Raw genomic sequence first — 13,640 nt, forward strand, 5'->3', positions numbered from 1 at the left:
ACGTCAGAAGTTTGCGCATGCGAACTGTGGTGCATTGTCGGACATGACTTCTTTCGGGATCCCGAAATTGGCAAATTATTTGTCCACAGCATTTATAATATCACGAGATCTGGTGTAGTCGAGCTTGTTAACGGTGATCGAATTACTGTAGTAATCGACTGACAATATTTACGGTGCTCCGTTCAGTTCAAACATGTTAATTCCAACCTTCTCGTAAGGATAAAGTGGGATCGAGTGAGCTGTATAAGGCAGCCTCGGATTCGCGTTTCGGCCTTCCTGACATCTACTGCAGCTTGCTACTTTTTTCTCTATGTCGTGCACGTAGCCTAGTAGCTTCGAATTTCCAGACCAGATAGCGCGGGAACTCTAGTCTGGACCAAGTCAATACTAAACGATTTCGGAAGTATTTATCAACAGCGATGCTAAATGGCAGTCTAACAGCATAGGATTGCTTACCTAGATCAACATATCATTTGTAAATGCCATGACATCTCACGAACAAAGAAGAGACGTCTCCAGTGTTTGTGGCGATATCTTGGTGGACGGCATGAAACCACGACTCTTTGATTCTTCGGCAGACCGCTAGCTAGTCTAACCGTTCGACTGGCGAGACTACCGCTCGACCAGTTGTCAAAGGTGATGGTCTAGCGACGCTGCTGTGCATGTCCTGCCACCGCAAGCTTTAAAATATCAAAGAACTGAAGCTGAAACTAAAACTAAGATGTGTGCGTGCACCAGAGTTTTCATCACGGCTCTGGCGTGCACGTAGCCGCCCACGCGGGTTTCACACGCGCGCAATCAGCGCTAGTGCACTTAGCATAACCAATTACTGCTAAACCAATAAGAATTTACAATCGACATTCCGGCTATAAGAATCTGATTGGCTTAGAAGACTATTTCCGAAATCATTTTAGTATCGACTTGGTCCAGACTAGAGTTCACGCGCTTCACGCGCACTCTGGTCTGGAATTTCGAGGCTAGTACCCTAGCCGATAAACTGAGTTCTTGGCTCATTCTAAGCATTTTCCTACCCCAAAATGACCATCGTGTATGCGTTTCAGTACTGATCGGCGTAGGGCAGTTGGTACCACTGCTTGACTGCCTTTGAATAGTATTTCGCCTTTCTCGGTCAGGTCATGTCGGACTGTCCAAAAGAGCCGTAGTGGACCAGGTACTGCCTTGCGGTGTGAGGGCCAGCCTGCTGTTATGTATGTTCGTATGGCTTGTAAGGTTGGGTCTTCTTGTGTCGCTTCTTTGCACCGAGACTGTCCCATCTGGGTGTGAATTGCCTGTTGCATTACTGTCAAAGTTTGGTCGTCTGTGAGGGCAGTATGTCCCTCGTGTACCATTGTTGTGGGGACCCGCTTAGGGCATTTCCTAGTACCTTGCCTCTGCCCGAGCGAGAATGCAGGTTCTATTGGTATGTGAGATAACGTAGCTGCATCTTCTGTATACGGGGTAAGACTTCATTAAGAGGCTTTTTTGATATGCCTAGCAAAGACTTATGCTCGGTCTTTACTGTGATGGTTTGACCATGTACGTATTGGCGAAATCTCTCTAGTCCAAACTGTACTGCTTGCATTTCTTTTTTCAATTGAACGCATGTTTGCTGTAAGCTGGTCAAAGTCCTTGAAGCAAACTCAACTGATTGGCCCTGTTGAGTTAAGGCTGCACATAATCCATATGAGGATGCAACGACAGTAATAGTGATTGCCAGTCTTGGGTTAAAGAGACGTAGAGTTGGAGCATTAGAGACTATTTTCTTCAAGCGGATTACTGCCTCGTCATGGATTGCATCCCATGTCCACGACAAATTTTTTGTGTCCGTTGCTGTAGTGGCTGGGCCTCTTTTGCTAAGTCAGGACAAAATTTGATTAAATATGTAATCATTCCAGGTAGTCAAGATGCATTTGCCTTTGACTCAAGCTGTGAGAAATGTAGTATTGCTTCAATCTTTTCAGGGTTAGGGTGACTGCTTCCTAGGTCAAATGTGGCCCAGGAATGGAAGTGACTTCTGCCCAAAACTTTCTTTAGTTCTGAGTTTTAAGTTCATCTCACGGCACTTCTGTAATACTGCGTGCAATCGCTCATCATGCTTCTTCGTAATAGTGCCTGACACCGGTATGTCATGGACATACGTGTGGACACTTTGAATATCCGAGAAGGCTTCTGTGACAATCCAGTGGAAAACCTTCCGGGGCAGAGCTAATCCTGAATTGAAACCTGAGGTATCTGTATCGTCCAAATGATGTTGCAATGGGTGTCAGGTAGCTGCACTTTACCTCCAATACTTGTAAAAACCCGAAGTAACATCTAGTGTGCTAAAGTAGTCACAACCTGCTAAACCTGTTAATATGTCTTCTGGTGTATTGATTTGATAATGTTCTCGTTGAATCGCGTTATCTAGAGCACTCGGATCCATGCAGATGCGTAGCTTATCTGTTCCCGGCTTGTTTAGTAGTGCAATGGAGCTGGTCATGCTGTAGCTTCTGTTACCCTGGTTTTTCGTCTCCAATTTCCTTTAGCTGTGCTTTCAGTCGTTGCCTGTGTTGAAGTGGACTCGTCTAGCCTTTTGTATGGTTAGTTGAGTATTTTTCTGCGGTCAAATGGTAATTTTATCTGGAAGTTATCCGAGTCCTTGCAATACATTGATACATTGACTGATTGCTTCTTGTTGTTCTTGAATTTTTGTAACTGAATGTGCTTGTTGAATGATACCCATTTCCTTAGTATGGATAATCCTATCAAGGCCTCCACATTTTCACCAACTACAATAAACTCTATCTTTCTAGTCACATCTTCGAATGTTGTTTCTATGGTTGTTTTCTCTGTAACGGTCAGTTTTGCCCCTCCATATGCTGTTAAGAAAGTAGCGATTTGATCTGTGGGATCCTGACACAATAGCTTGTATGACTAGAGAGGAAGGATGTTGCATGTGGCACCTGCGTCAACTTTGGCTTGTAGTCCTCTGCCATGTATGTCGAAGATGATATGCTACATCCTGTCGTTTACTGTAGCAGGATGACTACTGATCATGTAGGCAAAGTGGTCTTTGACTATTTCCTTGTCTTCACTAGTGCTGGTTCCGCTAGGCGTTACTGTGTTGGCGGTCTCCTTTTTGCTTCGCGTTTCAATCCCGCGCCTCTCTTTTTCAGCTTTCTTGCAAGCCTTAACTGCATGATTCAGTTTGTTGCAGTAACTGCACATCTTGCCCCATGCTGGGCAGACCCGTGGCTCGTGTCTTGTCGCGCAATAATAGCATAATCGCTGTCGCGAGCTTTGGATTCTTTTATGCGTGCGCCGATGCAGCTTTCGAATGGCATTCCTTTGTTGTGGTACTCGGCGTTGCCATGCCGGTGAGATATTGTGTTGTCGCTTCCATAGAGCGGCACATATGCACAGCCTTTTCTAACGTGTGACCTGATTCCCCAAGCAATTCTTCTCTAACTTTGTCGGGTACTATGTTAATGACGATTTGATCGCGTACTATCTTGAGCTTCTCTGCGTCGGTAGGCACACGTGTCTACCATGCGCAGTAAGTCAGTGTACAAAGTATCGAAAGACTCACCTGGCTTATGTTTCCGGCAACGAAAAATGAACCGTATATTATAGATTTCGTTCGATTTGGGTTTGAAGTAGGTCGTGAACGTGTCCACGTCTAGCTTGTCTTTGTCTTCTTCGTTCGTCCATGTGAATGTCTTGTAGATTTACATTGCGTCCTTGCCTAATGCTGTGAGCAGTCCTGCGACTTGCGTTGATTCTGGCTCTTTGTGCTTGTTTGTCGCTTTCAAGTAAAACAGAAAGTGGTCTTGCCACTGTGGGCATCTTTTGCTGCGTCTTGTGGTGAGAATAATGACGTGGTGTAAGTCTGTCCGCCATGTCTTGAGAGTTGGTTCGAATCGGATAGTCCCGACACCATGTAGTATACCACGCAATGTAGAGTCAAGACGATTAAAACTAATACATTCATTTCCCAGATCTACCTTACAAATCCAATTAACAGTACCGGTCAAAAAGGATTACTCAAATCAACATTTTACACACGTGGCATGTAAAATTACAATTATCTTAACAAAATTAGTGCTAGATTGATTCAGTATTTTGTGTAACCTTCTCTAGTGTCTATGACATTGTTTACCCTTGTAATCATGCTATCTATCAACAAGGGTTTGTCTATGACATTGCTTACTCTTGTAATCATGCTATCAACAAGGGTTTGTGTTCTTACTTGTGACACATTATTCTACGCTGTCTTCAAGTATTGCCACAGCTCTGACGTGTTCCGTGGCAAGGGCTGCTAAAAACAGGCGCAAGATAATCCCATATGTGCTCAATTGGATTAAGATTCGGCGATTGAGCTGGCCAGGGACTAAGAGAGCTGTAGCCATTGTGCTGGAGCCATTTTTGAACAGTCTTGCCCGGTGAGCGGGAGCATTGTCATGCACAAGTGTGACGTCACAATGACCTAGTTCAAACTTGTAGATTGTTGGAACTAGCACATTTTTAGAATATATTGTTAGTGAAGGACACCAGAAACTAACTCAAACTTTTTGAATCATTTTCCATGATCGCTTTCCCTGCTGTGCTTGATGCAGCCGGATATTGACTATCTACCAATTCATTAAACAAAGACTTCTTCGCACATTGTCGTCTCGTCGCTCTCGCTTGCAATAGCGCCGACACGAGCCTACTCCATCGTGTTTGCAAAGCTACATGTACAACTCTGCTAGCTGTCCAGTGCAATGCGTGGCTATATAAGTGCGTTTGGTTGCAATGCATCATGTAGCTAACGATAAGTTGACTGACGAACTACCGGTCCGGTGTACTTCCAATGAGTCACAGCGCGGCGACGGGACAATGACATACGGTCATGTGCCACTGCCGCTGAGTGTACAACCTCATGGTGATGTCATTGTAATACTAGACACCATTTAACCTAAATGGTTGATTTACAGAGGTGGGCAAGTTTTACAAGCCTGGTACCGCAGTCTGCCACCAAGTTGACACCTTGGTGCCAAAACCGTCAAGCGTATACAGATATAATATATATGTATATATATATATATATATATATATATATATATATTCATTACTTATGGAACCATAAAGGCAAGGAATCTTAGCATGCATTTTATTGAATCTACTCTAATATGTACGTCTAAGCTACTACGTGATCAAGAACTTTCACAAATGGAAACACACTAACGTTCCTCTCATCCAAAGCAACAGCCAAGCACGAGTTTGCTGTAATTTTATTTCAGCGTCATACTTCAAACAAGAATTTTCTTTCTGCTGTCGGAGTACTCTTTCTCTGTTAGGCCTGCGTGCTTTCGATCATGGTGCTTTTTGATTGTATCTATCTTCAAACTTTTCAGTCGACAAGAGCAAAGCATGCATACCATTTCATTGGCTGCCTCATCAAAATCCATCAGCCAGTTTATCTTCCATTCAGGCTTGTAAGATCGTTCTGCTGCAGCTCCGTGCTGACATGGTCTTTTTGCTGAACCCTCCGTCCCCGTACCACTAGCAGTAGATATCGATTCATAATCTGCTCTCCTCTCAGATTCAGTCCTTCCATAATTCTTCGCGGTATCATAACAGTTGACAAAAATGGGCAATAGATTAGCTAGCGTCGCATTTGAAGAGCAAGGAATCTGGACCGTACTGTACCTGTCGACAGCAGAAGCGGTGGCGTTGCCATTTGTCTCCATCGGCACGTCACAGTCGGACAAGACGTACTACTAAGAGCGCCCTGAATTTCAACGGCTGAACCTTTACAACAAGTTCGACGGCAACAGGTCTGCCTACAGAACTCTTCAAGCCGTTCTTGAGCCATGTCGTTCAATGCGGAGAGGTTGTCGTCTGCTGTCTCCGTGAAATCACGTGTGTAAGGGGGTTGATATTAATATGACGAATACCAACTAGCGACGTTCATCATGTGCCTGGGAGAGGTTCGTGTGGAGGTGTATAACGCCTTAAGTTTCAATAACGAGGCAGACAGACACAGCCTGGCCGCGGTCTTGTTGAAAATGGAGCAACATTACATTGGCACAATGAATGTTACGTATGAGCAGTTTGTTTTCAGAACCAGGACGCAGGGGACAAGGAGAGACGTTTGAGCAGTGCCTACTAGCCGTTCGCACTCTTTTCAAGACCTGAAATTTTCAGGCAATGTCAGAGGATATGATCCGGGACCAAATTGTCTGTGGAATCACAAAGTAGTCCTTACGCAAGTCTTTGCTGGAACGAATGGACCTGAGCCTGTTCGTCTGTATTGATATATGCCGAGCAGCAGAGCGATCTGCACAGCAATCGGAGGTTATGGGTGGTCATGAAGAGGTACACGCAATGCGCCAGTCAGTCAGGCGCACATCAATGCCCCAAGCAAAACCAAGGCAAGCAAAAAAACATGTGGATACTGTGGGCAACAAACTGTAAAAGGAAAATGCCCAGCTTATGGCCACGAATGCACAGCATGTGGATAGAAGAATCGCTATGCTGGGGTGTGTCGAAGCACGAACAGGACCAACGTCAACTGGACTGAGCAGGAGAGTGATGGGAATCAGAACACCTGATGACCCTAACACTAACGGAAGAGATTAATGCAGTGCAGCACTCAGTTTTCCCAAGACAGCTGTTTGCATACGTGAAAGTGGAAGGCCAACGAGTGTGGTTCCAACTGGATTTGGGTGCATCATGCAATGTTATTCGACGACAAGATTTGGTATTCACAGTGGTCCTTGAGAAGACAAACCAAATGCTGTGCCTGTACAACAGGAGTCAACTGATACCATTGAGCAAGTGTTTGGTCAATATGAACAATCCAAAAACAGGTATAAAATACAAAGCCAACTTTGTTGTTGTGGACGATGCCTCCACATCACTTTTGGGAGCTAGGTCGATACAACAGATGGATCTGGTGAGAATACAGCACGAGAACATTATGGCGGCAACCCTTCAAGCTCGGTGTCAGGACAACGTTGACAGTACAAATACTCACATGTCTGGTCAGAACGTTAGTGAAAAGCCGATTCAAATACCTGATCTCCTAGAGGCGTATAAAGACGTGTTTGATGGCTCTTTGGGATGTTTGGGGATCACTTCATCTCGACGTTGAGGACTCAGTAACTCCGGTGCAAATACCCACGCGAAAGGTTCCCATTGCACTTAGGCAACATCTGGAAGCGGAACTGAAGCGCCTGGCGAATTTGGGAGTGCTAGAGCCGGTTGATGTCGAGTGCGCGGCATCAGGCTCAATCGAAACAAAATCAAGTTACGACTGCCTGAGGTCAAACGCATGGGTCATATCCTTACTCCCGATGTGTTTAATTAAGGCTGACCCGGACAAATTGAAAGCTATACCGAAAATGGAGAACCCAATGATGTGGCTGGAGTGCAGCGTTTAATTGGCACGGTCAATTATTTAGCGCGGTTTTTACCCAATCTGTATAGCATCTGCGACGAGTTTCGTCAATTGACCAAGAAGGATGTGGAATTTTGTTAGACATCCCATCATGATCAAGCTATACAGCACACTCAAGCGGCCATAACCACAGCACCCGTGGTTAGGTACTTTTACCCGCAAATGGATGTCACCCTCCAGTGCGACTCGTCAGAGAAGGGTCTTGGTGCTTCTCTTATGCAACAAGGACAACCGGTTGCCTATGCTTCGCGCGCGCTAACAGACACCGAAACACGCCGTGCGCAAATATAGAAAGAACTGCTGGCCATCGTATTCGGAGTCACAAAATTCCACCACGACGCGTATGGGCGCCATGTGACGATTGAAAGTGACCACAAACACTTGGAAGTGATTGCCCGAAAGCCGGTCCATTCTGCACCAAAGCGTCTTCAGCGGATGCCCATACAGTTACAGGGTTACGACAGAACGGTCACGTACAAGCGGGGTAAAGAGATGTTCGTATCAGATACGTTGTGGCGAGCATATTTAAAGGTCAAAGCAATCATATCCCCTCCACAAACGGTTGTAAATCCATCAGTCTGTTGCAGTCAGCTTTCGAGCAGGAGCTTGAATTTGTAAACCTCTCCCAGCATCTACCAATATCCAAAGCCAGACACGGGGAAATTCAGGTGGCTACAGAACAAGATGAATGTCTGCAGGAGGTCAAGCAGCTCGTTATGCGAGGATGGCCACAAAGTAAGACGCAAGTACCGCAGACAGTGGTACCTTATTTTCCTTGGCGCGACGAGATCGGAGTACAAAACGGCGTATTATTTCGCGGAGAGCGAATTATAGTCCCTGGTGCAATTCGTCATAAAATTATGACCGCGCTTCATTCTTCTTACATCGGCAAATAATGGTAGCCTACGACGAGCACCGGGTAGAACGCGAGCTGTTCTACTGGCCTGGAATGAATGACCACGTAAAGGCGTTCATTCAGCGATGTGCTACATGTCGTGAAGTAGATCCAGCTTAGCCGAAACTGACTCTCATCTCGCATACCGTCCCATCTCCACCATTGGCGAAAGTAGCCGTCGATCTCTTCGTCGTTGACAGGTATGACTATATGGTCATGGTTGACTACATGAGCAATTTTTGGGAAGTAGGCAGGTTGGACAGCCTCACTTCTCAAAGCATCATCCAGAAACTAAAACCGCCTTTTGCACAGCATGGCATACCGGATACAGTAATGTCGGATAATAGGCCCCAGTTTGTTTCAGGAGAGTTTAGTCGTTTCAGCCAGAACTGGGGTTTTGATCATTTTACTTCGAGCCCGGGCTACCCACAATCGAACGGAAAGGTGGAGAATGCAGTAAAAACTACTAAGCGTCTGATGGCGAAAGCCAGGCAGTCAGGGGCGATCCGTGGCTTGCTTTCCTCGAATTCCGAAATACTCCCAGCCAAGGGTTCGCGACCAGTCCGGCACAACGTCTCATGAACCGGCGCACTAAAACTCTGTTGCCTATGTCGGAATCTCTACTCGTCCCCTGTGAATGTCCGGACGAATCTGCTCAGCGAGCAGACCACAAAGCTCAGCAAGACCGTTATTACAACCAGGGCGCCACAGACCTTCTTCCTCTGCAGCCTGGAGACATTGTTTGTATCCAACCACGCCCATTATCGTCCACATGGCAGAAAGGCACCGTCCAAAGAAGACGGGCATAAGATCATATCAGATCAAAGCGGATGGAGATACAGGTGAAACATACGTTCGCAATCGTCGACATCTGAGGCGATCCCACGAAGTCAATAAGGAACAACATCCTCTCCAGACTCAAGTCTCAGAACAACGCAATGCAGAGTCCACAGCTACAAGGAAACAATCAGCCGGCCAGTTGTCGTGTTATACCACGGGGAGCGGTCGACTGGTAAAGCCTCCCAAGTATTTGGACGATTACACCACCTATATAGATAACTCTAGCTAAAACAGCACAGGTTGTAGTTAATGACTCCTAGATAAGAGTTGCCAGTGATTGACAGAATGAGATTGCCAAGCCATAAACAGGACAGTATTTTAGTTTTTTAATCAAGGGGAGATGTAAGGGGGTTGATATTAATACTACGTTACGCGGGCACAGCCAGTAGCAGACTACCACAGTGTGCAGTGTACATCAACCATCGGCATCCTGATACAACGTAGACATCATGCCTACGACACATGCTTGCAGTCGTCACGACAATGCAGATATTGCATCTCAGCTAGTCCAGCGATTTATTTAATTAATGGGTAATGAAATTAGACTGGATACCGACTCCAGAAGGTTGGAGCGAGAATGTCTTTTAGCAAGTCTGAAGGCATTCGTGTCGCCAAGACAGGGCACGAGTGGTGCCAATGGCCCAGTGCTGTCGCCAATTTTGGCACCATAGCGACAAATGCCCACCCCTGGGTTACGCAAAGATCAACATGCGTCCTACGCACGTACAGCCGACAGACGTCATACACTTCTTCCAGACCGTGTAATATGGTTCTCTGGGTTTCTGCAACTTTTCTAATATAACCTTATAATTGTAGAACTAATTGAAAATGGTAAAGACAATCGAGATGTACACAGATACACGGCTAATCTTGAACCAGAACTTGTAGCATGTGCTAATCGGTGTTTCGTACTAAAAACAATGACATAAGCGTAAGTTCGTGCTGTTGCATGGTGGCACATGATCGTTTAGCGTCGCACAATTACTTTTTGGAAGTGCACCTATTGTGTATGGGATAGCAAATTTGCCAAGGGATTCAGAGAGGGTTGTCTCAGACCCTTAGAAAATATGACTTGGAGATACCAAATCCCCTAGTGAATACGGCTCGGGGATGCAACAAACAGGGGGTGTCAAATTCCCTATGACACCTGGATCATCCTGATAGGCTTGTGGAGACGGATAACAGTACTATGATGTGGGATACCACCATGCCCACTGCCAAGAAGATCAAAGCCAATCGTCTAGACATCTATCTCAGACATAAGAAGGCAAACATTTGTCTTGTTATTGATATCAACTGTTCTGCTTATGACAACACGCTGAGAAGTTTGCAAAGTATAGCGACTTGCGAGGGGAGATAAGTCGTATGTTGCATTATCGAACAGTTGTGGTTCCGGTAGTCTTGGGAGCTTTGGGCACAGTGCACGCAGGTATTGCATGGTATCTGAACATTATTCCAGGTCATTACAACCTGCAGCACTTACAGAAAACAGTGCTTCTGGGATCTACTCGGATCCTTCGTAAATTTATGTCGCCTTTCTAGACAGCCATGATGGTCTAAGTACTGTAGAGTGTACCTAAGAATAGCTTTTAATTAGATATGTGGTCAAGTGCTTCCGGTATCGTAGAGTATGTGGTAGAGCACCTATAGTAATAAAGTGTCTTTCGTTCGTTCTACGATCCTTCACCCGCTTCTCACTGCTTCTAGTTGAGAACCGTTTGTTTGGCTTTGAAACTTTTTTGCCTTCGTTATACCTCCGCAAAAAAAACTAAAAGGTCACAGGCATGGCAAGATCGTTTGATTAGCCCAGAAGACCCTGTCCACTCTCAGCGTCTGGATTCTGTACAACGCCGTTCGCTGGTCCCAGTTCAACTCGACAAGTTTGGGGTGACGACGGAGAAGATTTGGACAGTTGGCTTTTCCATGTCACGTCAGTGGCACAACTTGAACGCTGCTCGCTCCAAATTCAACTTCGCCATGTTGCGGTAGCTTTGGCTGGTCGTGCTCGTGCAGAGTATCGCTCGTTTGTTGCAGTAACTCAAGAAACAGACCTGCCGTTTGAATCGTTCCTGCACACTCAGTTTGGGCCAAAGAATCCGGTGCGTTTCTATACTCGAAAATTGATGTTTCTTCGTCAGAGTGGACATGAAACCGTTTCGGAGTACATCTCTCGTTTTCGCCGTACTTTGGTGCAGTTGCACACGGCTCAGATCTCGTCGCTACCCGACCTCACTGTGGTCACTTGGTTTCAGGAGGGCCTTCGCCCGGAATTTCCAGTCGAATTAGAACGAGATCGACTGAGTACTTTAGCAGAAGCCATTCGAAGTGCGGAGAAAGCTGAAAGGATTTGAAAACGTGAAAGAAGCCCACATTCTGCACCTGACGGTACAGCTGAGTGCTTTGAGGTCACCCGCTCTCAGTGGAAGTCCAATGGTTTGTCTGGTGGTCAACCGCAACATCCACCTACTACGGTAACTTTATGGCCTTCTGACCACTCCACTGTTTTACTTCAACAGCTCGTTACTCAGCAATCACAGTTATTGGTAAACAAGGTCACGTCATCAAGATCTTTCAGTCACAACAGTAGACTGCGGTATCCCCCGCATCCTCTTCTCATGGTTTTGTCTGGTCTGGTTCTACAGCTTCCAGGTTTGGTGGTGAATGCCTCTACGGTCGTAAGCATAGACATCGCATTGCCGAGTGCTGCAAACGCCTGGCACGAGAAACCGCTTCTCGTTTCCAGTCTCAACCTCAGTCTAGTCAAACATCTGTTAATCCTACCACAATTCAAACACCTGTCGCCACTACTGCTCGCTTCTCCACAACGCGATTCTGCTTTTTCATTCGGTCCAAGTTCTTCCACTCAATCACCGCAACGCTCCCATCAGGGTATTTGATCAAGCCTGATGGTATCGGCCTCGATCCCGCTAAAGTAACAGCTGTCGCTTCACTCAAAGTGCCTTAAACCAAATCTCAGATCAAGTCATTCTTGGGTTTGACGTTCTACTACCGCCGTTTTGTTCCTTCCTACGCCACTGTTGCTGAACCACTGACGCGATTACTCTGAGACAACACTCCGTTCCAGTCGACTGTCAAAGAAACATCAATTTTCGAGTATAGAAACGCACCGGATTCTTTGGCCCAAACTGAGTGTGCAGGAACGATTCAAACGACAGGTCTGTTTCTTGAGTTACTGCAACAGCTAGTGTGACTCATCAAGGAATTGGTCACAACCAGCCGAAAACGATTTAGCAACAGGGTAAATTTGTAGTAAGCTTTAGCATATCAGTGAATAGCAGTATAGGTGTGGTTGACCCATATCCGAGTAAGAATAGAGTCATTTTAACATCAGTTACACATTATTCGTATATATATATATATATATATATATATATATATATATATATATACATACATACATGTGTGTGTGTGTGTGTGTGTGTGTGTGTGTGTGTGTGTGTGTGTGTATATATATATATATATATATATATATATATATATATATATATACACGCGAGACGGTGTGTTCGTAAAGCATTAAATACTTATAAATGAAAGGAAGTCCGTATCCTCTCTTTACACGGCAAAGACCTGCCCGCATACTTAAAAGACACTCATTTGCAGATGATTTCTTTCACAAGTAGAGATTGATGTTAGTAGCCAATATGTTTTGAATAGAATTTATGACAATTTTGAACGGCGTATTAGCAATAGTTGATAATAGTGTATTTCTATATCCGTACACTTACAATTTTATATTCATTAAAGAGACTTTCTAAATTCTTATATCAAACAAGATACAATAACAACAACGCGTCCTTACAGCTTGCAGAGTGTATAGTGTCATAAATATACGGATTAGGTATCTCCCGGTATATTATGCAGAAGTCCAGTGAAAATGAAAGAGTATAAATATTAACACGTACACATAAATCTATACTTAGCACAGTTGGTAGCTGAGACATTAAATGGATTTTAACAGTCCGATGCTGGTGAGACAAGTTGATGACAGGCCTTGTTTATTCTCTCAGCAGTGAATAATTATAGACTTGCAAATGCGAGTTATAGCAGTTCTAGTTTAATAAAAAATGAAACCTCTTGAACAAATAAGAAGGTGAAGAAGTTCAGTTTTGTATCACTTGTTGCCTTAATTCTTCGAGTAGGTCTGCTTGTATGTAGCTAACGTTGATTTTTTGCATTACGATTTTGCGAACCGTTTACTTTTGAAGTCTGTTCCATCGGCGGGTACTTTTTAGAGCAACTAGTAGCGTTTGCCATCTAGACGGGTTGCAATTGTACACTTAATTCATGGTTTGGTCACGATGCAGCAAGCTCCTGTTGCTAGAATATTCTCTGAACTTTCATTTTCTCATATCGTCGTACTTGGCGTCGATTTCGGTAACCAATTATGTAGGTTTGTGTAAGCAGTAAAATAGCCTAAAGATTCTATAATTACGATAGATTGCAAATACAGTATATGCA

General features: G+C 44.8%; 1 protein-coding gene across 1 annotated transcript in view; it reads right to left on the reverse strand.

Annotated features, from left to right (window-relative positions):
* Positions 1-5,711, reverse strand: part of LOC134176328 (sushi, von Willebrand factor type A, EGF and pentraxin domain-containing protein 1-like) — an 18,807-nt gene extending 13,096 nt beyond the window's left edge. Inside the window, exons 1-2 of the mRNA XM_062642999.1 lie at positions 5,400-5,711; positions 3,340-3,523 (exon numbers count right to left, since the gene is read on the reverse strand). Coding sequence (XP_062498983.1) covers positions 3,340-3,523; positions 5,400-5,711 — 496 coding nt within the window. The remainder of the gene's footprint in view (positions 1-3,339; positions 3,524-5,399) is intronic.
* Positions 5,712-13,640: the final 7,929 nt, after the last annotated feature.

Source organism: Corticium candelabrum, chromosome 2, assembly GCF_963422355.1.
Source record: "Corticium candelabrum chromosome 2, ooCorCand1.1, whole genome shotgun sequence".
Lineage (NCBI taxonomy): Eukaryota > Metazoa > Porifera > Homoscleromorpha > Homosclerophorida > Plakinidae > Corticium > Corticium candelabrum.